Source organism: Penicillium nucicola (genome assembly GCF_028828085.1).
Source record: "Penicillium nucicola strain IBT 29836 chromosome Unknown utg000007l, whole genome shotgun sequence".
NCBI lineage: Eukaryota > Fungi > Ascomycota > Eurotiomycetes > Eurotiales > Aspergillaceae > Penicillium > Penicillium nucicola.
The window spans coordinates 204,285-217,708 of NW_026643131.1; the positions used below are offsets into that span (position 1 = coordinate 204,285).

General features: G+C 50.1%; 9 protein-coding genes across 9 annotated transcripts; 6 read left to right on the plus strand and 3 right to left on the minus strand.

Moving 5' to 3' along the window:
* Positions 1-50: 50 nt before the first annotated feature.
* N7511_007125 (uncharacterized protein) lies at positions 51-869 on the plus strand (the record flags this gene model as incomplete). Its single annotated transcript, XM_057129502.1, has 1 exon — positions 51-869. One exon carries the CDS (start codon positions 51-53, stop codon positions 867-869), a length of 819 nt encoding a protein of 272 aa, XP_056982570.1.
* Positions 870-1,446: 577 nt separating this feature from the next.
* On the plus strand, positions 1,447-2,533 carry N7511_007126 (amidohydrolase family protein; the record flags this gene model as incomplete). The annotated part of the gene is made up of 2 exons (XM_057129503.1): positions 1,447-1,748; positions 1,819-2,533. 2 exons carry the CDS (start codon positions 1,447-1,449, stop codon positions 2,531-2,533), a joined length of 1,017 nt encoding a protein of 338 aa, XP_056982571.1.
* A 341-nt stretch (positions 2,534-2,874) lies between these two features.
* Positions 2,875-3,903, minus strand: N7511_007127 (uncharacterized protein; the record flags this gene model as incomplete). Its single annotated transcript, XM_057129504.1, has 2 exons — positions 2,875-3,274; positions 3,320-3,903. 2 exons carry the CDS (start codon positions 3,901-3,903, stop codon positions 2,875-2,877), a joined length of 984 nt encoding a protein of 327 aa, XP_056982572.1.
* Positions 3,904-4,312: 409 nt separating this feature from the next.
* N7511_007128 (E3 ubiquitin-protein ligase MARCH) lies at positions 4,313-5,113 on the minus strand (the record flags this gene model as incomplete). The annotated part of the gene is made up of 2 exons (XM_057129505.1): positions 4,313-4,441; positions 4,487-5,113. 2 exons carry the CDS (start codon positions 5,111-5,113, stop codon positions 4,313-4,315), a joined length of 756 nt encoding a protein of 251 aa, XP_056982573.1.
* Positions 5,114-5,329: 216 nt separating this feature from the next.
* pre8 (proteasome core particle subunit alpha 2) lies at positions 5,330-6,368 on the plus strand (the record flags this gene model as incomplete). Its single annotated transcript, XM_057129506.1, has 5 exons — positions 5,330-5,373; positions 5,429-5,448; positions 5,500-5,550; positions 5,601-6,194; positions 6,250-6,368. The coding sequence occupies 5 exons, from the start codon at positions 5,330-5,332 to the stop codon at positions 6,366-6,368; spliced, it is 828 nt and encodes a 275-aa protein (XP_056982574.1).
* A 383-nt stretch (positions 6,369-6,751) lies between these two features.
* Positions 6,752-7,735, plus strand: N7511_007130 (uncharacterized protein; the record flags this gene model as incomplete). Its single annotated transcript, XM_057129507.1, has 1 exon — positions 6,752-7,735. The coding sequence occupies one exon, from the start codon at positions 6,752-6,754 to the stop codon at positions 7,733-7,735; it is 984 nt and encodes a 327-aa protein (XP_056982575.1).
* Positions 7,736-7,813: 78 nt separating this feature from the next.
* N7511_007131 (uncharacterized protein) lies at positions 7,814-9,242 on the minus strand (the record flags this gene model as incomplete). The annotated part of the gene is made up of 5 exons (XM_057129508.1): positions 7,814-8,179; positions 8,227-8,777; positions 8,829-8,881; positions 8,930-9,131; positions 9,191-9,242. The coding sequence occupies 5 exons, from the start codon at positions 9,240-9,242 to the stop codon at positions 7,814-7,816; spliced, it is 1,224 nt and encodes a 407-aa protein (XP_056982576.1).
* Positions 9,243-9,421: 179 nt separating this feature from the next.
* On the plus strand, positions 9,422-10,696 carry N7511_007132 (MOSC domain protein; the record flags this gene model as incomplete). The annotated part of the gene is made up of 1 exon (XM_057129509.1): positions 9,422-10,696. The coding sequence occupies one exon, from the start codon at positions 9,422-9,424 to the stop codon at positions 10,694-10,696; it is 1,275 nt and encodes a 424-aa protein (XP_056982577.1).
* A 2,120-nt stretch (positions 10,697-12,816) lies between these two features.
* N7511_007133 (uncharacterized protein) lies at positions 12,817-13,023 on the plus strand (the record flags this gene model as incomplete). Its single annotated transcript, XM_057129510.1, has 1 exon — positions 12,817-13,023. One exon carries the CDS (start codon positions 12,817-12,819, stop codon positions 13,021-13,023), a length of 207 nt encoding a protein of 68 aa, XP_056982578.1.
* Positions 13,024-13,424: the final 401 nt, after the last annotated feature.

The following is a 13,424-nucleotide window of genomic DNA, read 5'->3' on the forward strand; positions in this document are numbered from 1 at the left end:
TCCCAGCTTCACATCAAGCTCGGCCAAGCAGCCAGCATGCACCCCCTACGATGTCGAGCTCGTTCCAGCAACATCCCTCCCCAATCGGCGACAACCTAAGCAGAAGCATCACCGCCATAGTCTTCATCTCCATAGCTCTATACAACGCCCTCGAGCTGACGATCCTCATCCCCTTAACCTTCAAAACCTATCGCAGCCTGTACTTCTGGTCGCTCCTCCTCTCCGCCACATTCGGCATCATCCCAACCAGCCTAGGAACCTTCTTCCAATTCTTCGAACTGGCCCCGCTATGGCTGAGCCTCGTCCTCTCCAACATCGGCTTCATCATGCTCGTCCCAACCCAATCCATAGTCCTCTATTCCCGCCTACACCTAATCTCCACCAACTTCCGACTCCTCCGCGCGCTCAAATGGCTCATCATAGTCGACACCATCATCCTCGTCATCCCCACCGTCACCCTCAACTTTGCCTCGGAATACTTCTCCAACCACCAAGGCTGGGTACGCGCCTTTGACATCGTCGAAAAAATCCAACTCACCTGGTTCGCCGCACAAGAAACCCTCATCTCATCCATCTACATCTACGAAACCGTCGCCATGCTCCGCATCAGCCCGCAGGAAGACAAGAGACGCCATAAGATCCTGTACGAGCTGATTGCGATCAACGTCGCCGCCATCGGCATGGATGTTGCGCTGCTCGTGCTGGAATACATGGGCCTGTATTTCACGCAGATTATCTTCAAAGCGTTGGTTTATAGTATCAAGCTGAAGTTGGAGTTTGCCGTGTTGGGTATGTTGATTTCGATTGTGCATTCGGGCTCGTCGCATGGTGAACTGCCCAGTTCGGATTTGTCGCATTATATGGGGTGATTGTTTATAATATAGATTTCTTTTCTTTCAGTTAGTCATATCAGCTGTATATCATTATTGATCACGATTGGTTCATGTTGTTCTCCACTACTGTAGGATGGTCCTGCATACTGCCCTATCGGATCGAATTCCTATTTCGTGCATATTTGAAGGGTAGTAAGAGCTCTGTATACTTCCGAGGAATTAATGCATTTATTACGCACGCTCTCTCGTTCTACAGGTATAGCGAAACAAAGAAGGAACTTGATGCATAGTTTTATAATATGGCAAACAGTACCGTAACCGTTCCACAGCAATGAATTGCGTCAGTAGTCCTACACAATCCCCACCATATCCAAGACTTAAACCACTCACCTCCACCCAGAATCCTGAAGTACGCGACGGCTCAAAGAGACAAAAGCCAACCCGAGCCGCAGTGAGCGGACCGCCCCCGTCGGTTCGTCGGATCTCTTCATCCGAAGCCAAAGAAAGAGCATCCGAAATGCGGGGACCCCAGATATAAAGCAGTTAATAGCCCGAACACATTCAGCACTATCTCATCTCATCTCCTCTCTTCTCCCACAATCCCTCAGACACCATGCTCGGCAAAATCGCCCTCGAGGAAGCCTTTGCGCTTCCACGCTTCGCCGAAAAGACCAAATGGTGGGCCGGCATGTTCGCAACAGACACCGAGAAACACACTGCCGAAATCAACGACGTGGGCCCCATCCGCCTAGACTTCGCCGAGAAGCACGGCGTCGGCCTCCAAATCCTCAGCTATACCGCGCCGGGCGTGCAGGATATCTGGGATGCCAAAGATGCGCAGGCCTTGGCTGTCGAGATCAATGACTATATCGCCGAGAAGGTGAAGGCGCATCCGGATCGTTTTGCTGCATTTGCGTGAGTTGTCTCCTACATCTACACTATATCTAAATCTACATTCCATCCAACCAAAAACTAACACCAACAGCACTCTATCCATGCACAACCCTCAAGAAGCAGCCGACGAACTCCGCCGCTGCGTAACCCAACACGGCTTCCTCGGCGCCCTAGTAAACGACACACAGCGCGCCGGCCCCGACGGCGACGACATGATATTCTACGACAACGCGCAATGGGACATATTCTGGTCGACCTGCACGGAACTAGACGTCCCCCTCTACCTCCACCCGCGCAATCCCACAGGAACAATCTACGAAAAGCTCTGGGCCGATCGAAAATGGCTAATCGGGCCCCCACTCTCCTTCGCACAAGGCGTAAGCCTACACGTACTGGGGATGGTAACGAACGGGGTCTTCGACCGACACCCAGGGTTGCAGGTGATATTAGGACATCTGGGAGAGCATATTCCATTCGACATGTGGCGGATTAACCACTGGTTTGAGGATCGGAAGAAGGCGCTTGGACTGGCGGAGACGTGTAAGAGGACGATTCGGGAGTATTTTGCGCGCAATCTGTGGATTACGACGTCGGGTCACTTTTCGACGAATACGTTGAATTTCTGTCTCGGGGAGGTGGGTGTTGATCGGATTTTGTTTTCGATTGATTATCCGTTTGAGACGTTTGGGGATGCGTGTGAGTGGTTTGATGGGGCGGAGATGTCGGAGGTTAATCGGTTGAAGATTGGGAGGGAGAATGCTAAGAAGTTGTTTAAGTTGGGGGCTTATAAGGATTCTGAGGCTTGATTGGGGGGTTAAATTGAATTGATTAATTGGACTGGATTGAATTGAATGAATTGAATGGTATTCATTACTGCTATGTTTCTGCGGAGATGCTGCATTTGGGTATCACATTAAACAATAGACGGGATAGGGTTTGGTGTGCAGTCTCTCAGACTCGGGTATCGATTCGTTAGTCGTGCTTTTGTGTCATTTCAATCAGTGGGTATCTTGAGGCATCTTGAATGCCACCTGGGCAATATGTGGCGATTAGTGGTTGGACCTGAGAGGCTTCAATCAGGGACTATCAGAGAGTGATCTGGCGAGTGATCCAATCTCTGGAAACTCAGTCCTGCCAGTGCTGATCCTCACGCTACTCGCGTAGGTCTCACGGTCTGATCACTTGCACTATCATCAAACAGTTCATCATGGTCAGACTGAGGACTGTCAACAGCCGAGCGTTTGTTCCAGGATTTCTGCCAGATATCCGGGTTTTCAGCCATTAGATCCATAGCGGGAGCAAAGTACTTGGATCGAATGGTACGACTGGCCCAAGTGTAGAGGGAATAGTTCTCAATGCAGCGAGTCAGGACGTCCCAGACGGCAATGATGCGACGCGACAAGTCAATGCGAGCGACGATGGGAATGTCCTCGACGAGAATCTGATGGTTGCGTTGACGGAGGAAGGCAGCGTGGACCCATGATTCATAAAACTCCAGGAAGAGAGTGAGGAGGCGGCGCTCCAGGGGACGGGGCTTCTTCAAATGACTGCACTGTCAATATCCAGAGTCGAACAATAGATGCCAGACTTACGCAGAAACCACAGTGACCATGCGAGTGTATCGCTCCACGACAGTGGTCTTCTCCTGGGCCAATTGCTCAAGAACAACAAAGACATTCTCAGCAGTAGAGACCTGGTCACGGAGCTTGCCATCCACCCAGACCAGGTAGTTGAGAATGATGTCCGTGATAACCTTGGCCTCGGCCGTTTCCTTCGTGTCCAGGAACTGATCGCTGTGGTGGAAGATCACTTGGTGCAAGTGCAGAGTGTGGTTGACCATCGTGAGAAACTGAGTGCGGGTGGTCTCGCGCATGTGGGGATCAGCAAGAAGGTCCTTGATTTCCTCGAGGAGAATGTTGCTGCGAGTCCATGGTCTGCTGGAGTTATGGGGGATGATGAAGGGGTCGATGTAGCGAGTACGAGTATCCTCTTGGACAGCCTTGGTAAAGGCGCGGGTCCATTCCGCTTCCTCGTTGGTGGAATCCGGGGCACAGGTTTCAGCGTCAAAGTCAAGGAAGGGCTCTTTGCTGGGAGTGATAGTGGTGTCTGAGTCCGAGTCCGAGTCCATCGCCAGATGCCATCGAACTTCGACTAGGGGGGTTGCAGGGGAGGTCATATTGATTGAGATGGAACAGGATCATTAGAGAAAAGAGAGACTGCGAATCAGGAGAATCGCGAGGAAAGCGAGGAAGAAAAATGGAAAGGAAGCATTGGAAGATATAAAATTACAAGGCAGACATAAGCCTCACTTTGATTAACTATATTTCCCATCACTCAATCCGAAAGCGTTACCAAGTCAGACTCAATGGTCAGTACGCTGTCATAGAATTGAGCCACGGACTGTCTTCCTCAAGGGGCTTCCTGATGAAGGAAGCAGGGAATAATTCAGGAACAAGACGTTCCCGAGGCCATTCGTCTGCTTCTCAGGTAGACACCCAGGAGTATCGAAGACAGATATGTTCTTCGCACATTGACTAATCGACATCTCATGGGGCAGAGGAGACGGCAACTTAAGTAGTGCGATTTCAATCTTGTTTGCTATCTTCTTCTGCTTCTTCTTCTTCCTCGTCGTCGGGGAGTGGCACATCCATGACCCTCTCGCCCGCCTTTTCTAATGTGCGTCTACTCCATGAACGGACGCCTTTGTAGACAGCCTGTATCGGTTAGTTACGCCTAACGCATGGCACCCGTGGACATACCCAGAGGAAAGTACCAACTCCAACCAGGATCACTAGCCAGTTCAGTTGAGCCGCTCGGCTTCGGCCACCATTACGGCCGCTGACCACAGAGCGCATGTTCCAAGGGAAAGGTGATAGTGCAAAGATGGCTTTGATGAGTGACAATAGGCCCAGAGAGGTCAGTCCTTTGATGAAGTGTTCCAACCAAGAGGAGTCTTCAACTATTTCGTAGACATCCACGGGGCCGAGATAAAAGTCAATGATGGGGTCAGCAATGAATCCAAGGAGGAATACGGTAAACAAAAGGATGGCAATGGTGAGAAAAAGCTGCATAGATGCGCTACTGATCCATCGCGCCCAAGTCAAACGACCTAGGCGATACTGGAAGCCACAGGTCGGACATTGCCAAAAATTTCTTGTAGAGTACTTAGGGTCGGCATGGCGCCATGATTGCAGGCAACCCTCGTGGACATAACGCGAGGAACCTTTGCATTGGCAGGGACGCAAGAGACGGCCAAGCTCCGGGTCGGAGGACTCGTACACCACTCGAGGCTTCTGTAGAAATTCCGAGGGTTGAAAGGTGGGCAATACTGTCTCTAGACAGATGCGACAGACCCTAGGGGGATAGTGCTGTTCCGACTCCGCCATTACGCTCACATTGGAGGAATGTTCACAGAGAGAGAAAGTTCGAAGAGAAAGCAGAGAAAAGCAGAAAAGTCCAAGTGTTCCCAACCCCCCACGGCTAACCCCAATTGGGTCACCGCCTTCCAGCTCTACGCCAAACGTCACCCATCTCTGCCTACCAACACAGCTCTCCTTCTTCTTTTCCATCTCTTCCTGTTGTGTTGCAGCTTACAGTCAATCATGGCGGACCGATATTCTTTCTCTTTGACAACATTCTCGCCCAGGTAAGCAGGTTTTGTCTCGGGGAATTGAAAACTAGCTAACCCAGCTCCATCACAGCGGCAAGCTGGTGCAGATTGGTAAGACGCGACCATCATGCTAAGCATATAGATCAATACTGATAAATCCAGAATATGCACTGAACGCCGTCAACCAGGGTGTTACCGCCCTTGGTATCAAAGGTAAGCTCCCCTGCCCTCCCCACAAGGATCAAGCTGACCGCCATGAACAGCTACAAATGGAATTGTCCTCGCTACGGAGAAGAAGTCCTCATCGCCTCTGATCGATCCCCCATCGCTGTCCAAGATTTCTCTGGTCACTCCCGACATCGGTATGGTCTACGCCGGTATGGGTCCCGATTACCGAGTTCTGGTCGACAAGGCCCGCAAGGTCTCCCACACAGGCTACAAGCGCATCTACAACGAATACCCTCCCACTCGGATATTGGTGCAAGACGTTGCTCGTGTGGTGCAGGAAGCCACGCAATCTGGTGGTGTCCGTCCTTACGGTGTCAGTCTGTTGGTTGCGGGCTGGGACGAGGGTGTTGAGCCCGAGGGAGAGACCTCCAAGGACGACTCCGAAGAGAAGCCAACCACCAAGACCGGTGGTATTCACAAGGGTGGCCCTAGTCTGTACCAGGTCGATCCCAGTGGCAGCTACTACCCGTGGAAGGCCACAGCCATCGGTAAACACGCAACGAGTGCCAAGACTTTCCTCGAGAAGCGATACACCGAAGGGCTGGAGCTTGAGGACGCTATTCACATTGCGCTGTTGACACTCAAGGAGACGATCGAGGGTGAGATGAATGGTGACACGATAGAAATTGGTGAGTTTGATTTCCCCCTTTGTTCACTGCAACCCCTACTCATCCATTCTTTCAGGTATTGTCGGCCCGCCAGCGGACCACCTGCTCGGCTTTGAAGGAGTGGAGGGCGCTCAGGGACCGCGGTTCCGCAAGTTGACCAAGGAGCAGATTGAGGACTACCTGACCAACCTATGAGAGCCATAATAACATGTAGACTCAAATGAAATCTTTATTTGTCCAAGTCCAAACCGCAACGGGTGTGACCGTAAACCACTGGCCCGAGACATCCCTGTCTGGATATATCAAGTCCATCACATTCCCCCTAGCTGGAAGATTTGAGACATCCCCAGATTGCCCAGGAATTCCATTGACTTCCAAGTTTCTTTTCTTTTGACGCACAATTACACAATTACGCTTGTGCACAGACAAGTCCAAACCACATGCAGGAGGGGCGTTCACCGTACGACCAGTCCATATTTCTTTGTCCTCCTTCTCTTACCCTGTCTTGATCTCTCCCTTCAACCTTCAACCTTCAACGAAGCATAACCAAACGGGATGCCCCTACCAACCCACCCAAAATGTCCGTCCCACAGGACCTCCTAGACGGAATCTCAGGCGCCCTCGCCAAAGAAGGCAACATCCTCCAAATGATCCTAGTAACATTCATCGGTCTATCCTGCTACAACATCGCCGAGCTAGTCGTCCTAGTCCCAACCACCTTCCGCCGCTGGCGAGGCCTATACTTCTGGTCTCTCCTCGCATCAGGATGTCTAGGCGTAGTACCCTACTCAATCGGCTTCCTACTAAAATTCTTCACGCAAACCGACTCCGTCCTATCCGTAACCGTCCTAACAATCGGATGGTGGACAATGGTAACCGGCCAATCGGTCGTGCTGTACTCACGGCTGCATCTCGTTCTCCGCGATGAACGCATCCTGCGCCGAGTCCTACGGCTAATCATAGCCAATTTCTTCTTGCTGCACATCCCAACAACCATCCTGACCTACGGCGCGAATATCGTTCACACGGGCGATCTGGCCTGGGTCAAGGGGTACAATGTCATGGAGAAGATCCAGCTAACGGGGTTTACCCTGCAAGAGGGTCTACTGTCGACATTGTATGTGATTGAAACGGTCAAGCTGCTACGGCTCGGGGCGGATATCTCTGTGCGTCCGGACTCGAGGACGATTATGTACCATCTGATTGGGATCAACTGCGCGATTATGTTCATGGATGTTGTTTTGCTGAGTTTGGAATATGCCAATTTCTATGCTGTGCAGATTACCCTGAAGGGGTTTGTGTATTCGCTCAAGTTGAAGCTTGAGTTTGCAGTGCTGGGCAGGTTGGTTGATCTTATTCAGGGATCGCGGCATCCGATATCTGTGACTATCGCTGATACACTGCCTCTTTGTACGATCCATCGGCCGATTGAGACGCCGGATAAAGGTCAGGATCAGTGTCAGGACCAGTGTGAGGAGGCTGAGCCGAAGGATTTCTTGGTTGATTCGCATGGAGCGAGAATTGTTCAGAGGAGGGTCTTTGTTGAGGTTCCGAGTGTATGATGAGCTGTGGTGGCTACATGGTCTGATCTTGATAATGCATGATTCATGATTCATGATTCGTTTCGATATCGGTATGTTCTAGGGGAATTCCTCGTCTTCGAAATCATCATCCGAGAATTCGTCCTGGCTGTCTGCCACCTCGTCCACTTTGCGCTTCTTCGGCATCCGCGCCGGCGGCGGTGGAGGGACCGTGTTAGACGATTCATCTGGAATTGTTGACGTAGAGAGTCGTGACTTGGCAAGTGGTGATTTTGGAAACGGCGATCTAGCAACTGGTGGTCTGGAGATGGGTGATCTGACAACCGGTGATCTGTGAAGCGGCGATATTGGAGAAGGAGTCGGTGCCTTCGGAGTTTGGAAGACGTGACTTGGCAGGTTAGAAGACCGGGCAGGGAGCTTTCGCCGAATGGAAACCCCCGTTGGTTTATCATCACGGTAGCCATCCTACTCGAGTTAGCGAAGACTTATCACCTGAGAAAAAACCAACATACCCTCGCAATGCGAAAGCGAACAACCACCCTCCCAGTCCTAGGTAGAAAATTGCCCCCACGTTTGGTAACCTCTGCAAAGCGTTCACCACGTTTACCGCGATAGAGCACGACACGCGTGAGGACACTCTTTTCCCACCCTCCGCCCCAAACCGTAGGCCCCAGAGTAGGACGAACCTGCCCCTTGATCTTCGTGTGAGTCTGATCAAGAGCCAACACGGCAATCCTCTTCAGAGCAAGTTTCGTCAAATAGAGAGAGAGCTCGTTGGTGACATTCCATCTTCGATTCAGGAGCCACTGCAGCTCATTCTTGTCTTTGATTTTACCGCGTGCGAGCTGGGCTTTGAGCTCTGACGCGCCGGTGAAGTACGATTGGAAGAGACTTGACACCGAGTCGATGACTATCAATGATGTGCCTGTCGGTGGGAAGTTCTTGGGTGGTTTCCCGAGGAGAGCAAGAAGATGTGGCAGCGTCGGCGTGCGCAAATAGACAAAGTTTTTGACATTCATTCCCATCTGCTGCAGACGTGGTGCAGGCACGGGAGAACTCGTATCTGATAGTATAAGTTTGATTGTTTGGATGACTATGGGAGCTGGGAACGTACCAATCCAGACTACTTTGCCGCCGTCTTCCAATGCACTGCGTGCAATACTCAACCTGTACTGGGTTAGGCTTGAACTGAGATGAAAAGGAGAAGAGACTAACCCCAGCGACGTCTTCCCGGATCCCGGCGGTCCCCAAACTTCTGTGATTTGACCACGCACAATGCCCGTAGGGCGTCGATGATGCTTGAATTGGCCATCTAAAGCTTCGTCCAGGCGTTGGGCGCCCGTTCCGATCCGGTTCGGAAGCCGGACATTAGCTGACGAACTGAATGTTTGAGTTGCCTGGGTTGAAGCTAATGGAACTGTTTGTATGGGTCAATCTTCCATTCTTCTGCGACTGAAGAACTGGGGAGCTACTGACGCGTGATTTCACTGGACGCGTTGAGACCGCGTGGGTCCTGCTGGGCGCTCATAGCGCATCAAGCTGGCAGTAGAGCTAGCTAGGCTCGGAAGTAGTGGAATTGAGACAAGTGTCGAGTCCTATGTATTCAATCCATGTTCTCACCTGTTTCGTGAGGTGTTGACGGAGATCCGAGATCGGGAGATTTTTTGCCGCTTTTGATCCCTGCGATCTGACTGCATACAACTCTCCATGTCCGACACCGACATTGCCCTCGGGGATTTGATCAATTTCCCTATTTTAGTCGTCTTGCTCGCTTTTCTGCCGTTATATTATGTTTTAAAGGCATCGCCGATTCATCCAAAAGGATGTCGTCGCCTGGGACTTCCACCGGGTCAGAGCAACTTAGACGATGAATTTAATCCGAAGTATAGCAAGGGTGTCCCAAGTGATGAAAGAGATCAGGGCCATCCATCATGGCGTGTCAAAGCCCTGTTCAGCTATCCACTAAAATCCTGCGGAGCTGTCGAGCTGCAAATTTCGAACGTCGTACCCACGGGACTCGAATTCGATAGACAATTCGTCTTTGCAGAGTACAGCAAAGAAGAATGGAACATTCGAACTCTACGCAATGCAGGCTTCAACCGTCTCGCCCTGATACATCCCGAGATCTGGGTTCCTGATCCGTCCGCGTCGGGCTACGACAACAGCCTGGCGGAAGTCAAATCAGGCGGCGTGATGCTGATATCATACCCTCGATTGGCACCAGCTGGATGGAAGGGTCTTCCCATGAAGATCAGCATGGCACTCAAAATGTGTGTAAGCCGTCACACATTCCAAGTACCATTGCATCCACCACCCGACTCCAACTTCCCCCTCGTCCCAGTCAGAATCTGGAAAGACAAACCCCTCGCCCACGACCTCGGATGTCTACTCCCAGACTCCTTACATGCATACATGGGCTTCGACCCGAAAACCAGTCCATTAACACTCTTCCGCGCAAGCGCACCACACACACGTCAAATCTTCCGCAACGCACCACTCAAAGAGGACCTAGGCTTCCAACCCAATACAGCCTTCGCAGACGCCTACCCAATCCACCTCTTGAGTCTCTCCAGCCACAAAGACGTAGCAGCACGCTGTGCCTACGCAATCCCACGTCTAAGCATCCGCCGCTTCCGTGCAAACATCATCATCCAAGGACCCGCTGCATTTAAAGAAGACCACTGGAAACGGCTTTCGATTGGTGGGACGGAGATCCATGCTTCGTGTCGGACTGTGCGGTGTCGTCTGCCGAATGTTGATCCCGAGGCTGGGGATAGGCATAAGGCTGAGCCGGATCGGACGTTGAAGGAGTATCGGCGTATTGATGACGGAGATCGGACTAATGCTTGTCTTGGGATGCAGCTTGTTCCTGCGAAAGAGAATTTTGTGTTGAGGGTTGGGGATGAGGTTCGGGTTCTTGAGACTGGAGAACATCGGTATATTAAGATGTTGGCGCCTGGTGAGAAGGTTGAAGGGGTTTGACATTCCTGGTTTTGTCTTCCTGTGCGGTCGATGGCCGTTACAGAGATGACTGTCTTGTCGTTTCAAAGGAACGCTACTTTGGTGAATAATTTTACGCTGTATCTTAGGAAAGCGATAGATCGTGTTTACCCCAGGGTTGAGAATGGAGTTAAGGAAAAGAACCAATCAGTAATAGTGATGGTTCGTGTCTGATTATCAGGCAAGGCTTTATACTTCCTTGTCCTTGCTCCATGCATTGCTGTATGTATAGTATAGATCATTGTATTCTTCAATTTGTCAATCATTTATCGAATCATACAGCTTCCCTTGTTTCGTGCTCGCTTGCATGGAACTGGGTAATTGGTCAGTACTTCTAGTATTCATCACCGTTTTTGGTAGCCATACTGCATTTCCTAATCAGAATAGAAGATGAGAGCCCTCACTTCAATGCTCTCTCTTGGTATGGCCGTAATTCGGGCATCGCCAAGGTGAAAAGAGGCATGCGGACAATCTGGACTGAATATTAGACATGGTTCTTTCAGGGCATCTCACTTCGTCTCTTACATTTTCCTTCCACATCTGACGAGTCAAAATTCTTGATCAACAACACCTCGTCTTTGGCTTGTCTGCTAATGTAATACCACCGGTATTGCTCGCTGAAAGGCATGTAGTATGACTCGCCGACGTATCTACGCCGGACATGATCTACAGCAATAAGACTTTCGACTGGTACCGAGCGCCCATCACAGACTGCTAAGGGCCAGTCCTCAATGTGATCCACTATTGGCCTCCAAGCACTGTGTTAAGGGTTGAACATTCAGCTTTATGGCGTTACATTGTGAGCCTAATCGAACGCCACTTACTTCACAATGGAATATCTCTTGTGCTCGAGCTGGTCAACTTCCTCCGGTGCATGGAGTTTTACTCTCTTCATCGCGCTCCATGGAGTCTGATCTGTGAGGTTGAAAGAGTTTCTCAATCATGAATTCAAGGAAACGACAATCGAGACCTTACCAATATGTACATGGCAAGCAGGCTGGAGAGGAACAATTTTGTTGTCCATATTTATCACCTCCATCGCAGGTACTTGGGTACTTTTCCGGATCTATACATCTTTCAGAATATGAGACCCAAATCGCAAGGGATTGGCATACTCTCCAGTCAAAAATGACTACTTTCTCAGCACCTGTTATCTGAGATTGAAGCAAACGAGCAACTTCAGGGAGATAGACTTGCTCGATCTTGTCAGCGTCGGTGAACTTAATCATGGTAGTTGGGTGGTGGCATATAGCGAATCCACTCGTGTCCAGCGAAAATTCTTCTTTACTTCCACGAATATCCTGAACCACCTGCATTTCCCCGGATTCAAATTCCAAGTTAGATTGGAGTTCCTCTGGTACGCCGTCAGGCAGAGGTATAAAGACTTGATAGGGTTTCTCCGCAAGAAACTTCTCATCTGGCCGCAGGTACATGAATTTCGCTTTTTGGACTTTGGAACTAGTCATCTTTGCTTCTCGAATTATGCTGATAGTGCATGCAAGTGGAAGCTTAGTTTTAATCTCTCTTGAAGTAGTCTGAGTAGACGTATAGATATAGAGAGTATCTAAAATGCAGCAAGCGCTCTGCTCTGCATAACCCAGTAAACGGAATCCCTGGACATGGGATAGAGATGACTGGCCACAATAGAGATGAGGCTGTATGCAAAAATGCCCAAAACCCCGCTCAGATGCAGTGAATTCCGGTGGTGTGGAAGTGAGAGCATGTGTTAAATGTAAGGGTTTTGCACGGCAGATAGAGCACTTCCCGGGGCTGTGACAGGGCTTATTGGCCACATGAACGAGGCCGTATGCACAGATGCCCAACATTCCACTGAAATATAGCACTTTCTTGATATCAGATGACAATATATGCGGCTCAAGTAGCTATGAAGGAAGCCAAGTAGAAATACTCATAAGGCTCACATCATACCTCTCTGTTCTCTTCTGGTCAGAATAACAACTCGTCAATAGACGAAGCAAAATCATTTTGAGTAAGGACTATACCTCCTTCCATCAAATACATGGACTCAAGTTGACCGTTTTACGAAAGCCTTGTGGTTTTCTTCAGAATACTTCTGCAGCGACTGTTACTTTCCACTCAGTATGCCTGCCGCACCACCGTTGAAACGTTCTGATTCGACCTCCAACGAGACAGTGCTCACTCAAAAGTCCATTGGGAACAAGAAGTCGCAAGTCCAGCCATGGAAGAGCTTTCTGGGTGATTCAGTGGATAGAGGATTTCAGGAGGAAGGGTTGGATGATGCCCTCACCCTGAAGAGTGGTGTACAGGATAATGGAGTAGCTGGTTGACTCTTTTCCGATGTACTTAATCTTTGCTTTTTCTGGGCCAGAATGTTGTGTTGAAATAAGAAATGCCAAATGGACTATCAGCTCGAGTGCCATTTGCTTCAGCTTTGAACTTTGGATATGCCAATCATAGAGCCTCAATAAGCCTACGTACTCATCACGAGGATCATTCTAGATAAAGAAGAGCAGACCAATTCCAGCCAATAGAATTGCCAGTCCAGCTGAGATCCAATGAGATCACCCTTCCTATAGTCTCGTAAGCCCATGTCTTACAGCGGGGCTGAGATCCTAAGAGTTTCATTGACCTCGCCCTGTTGCATTCCCTCAGCATCGTCATTTCGCCTTGCTAGCGCTGGACTTCGCTTTGAATTGCCAGATGACCTAAATTAAGTAAGTTCGACAGA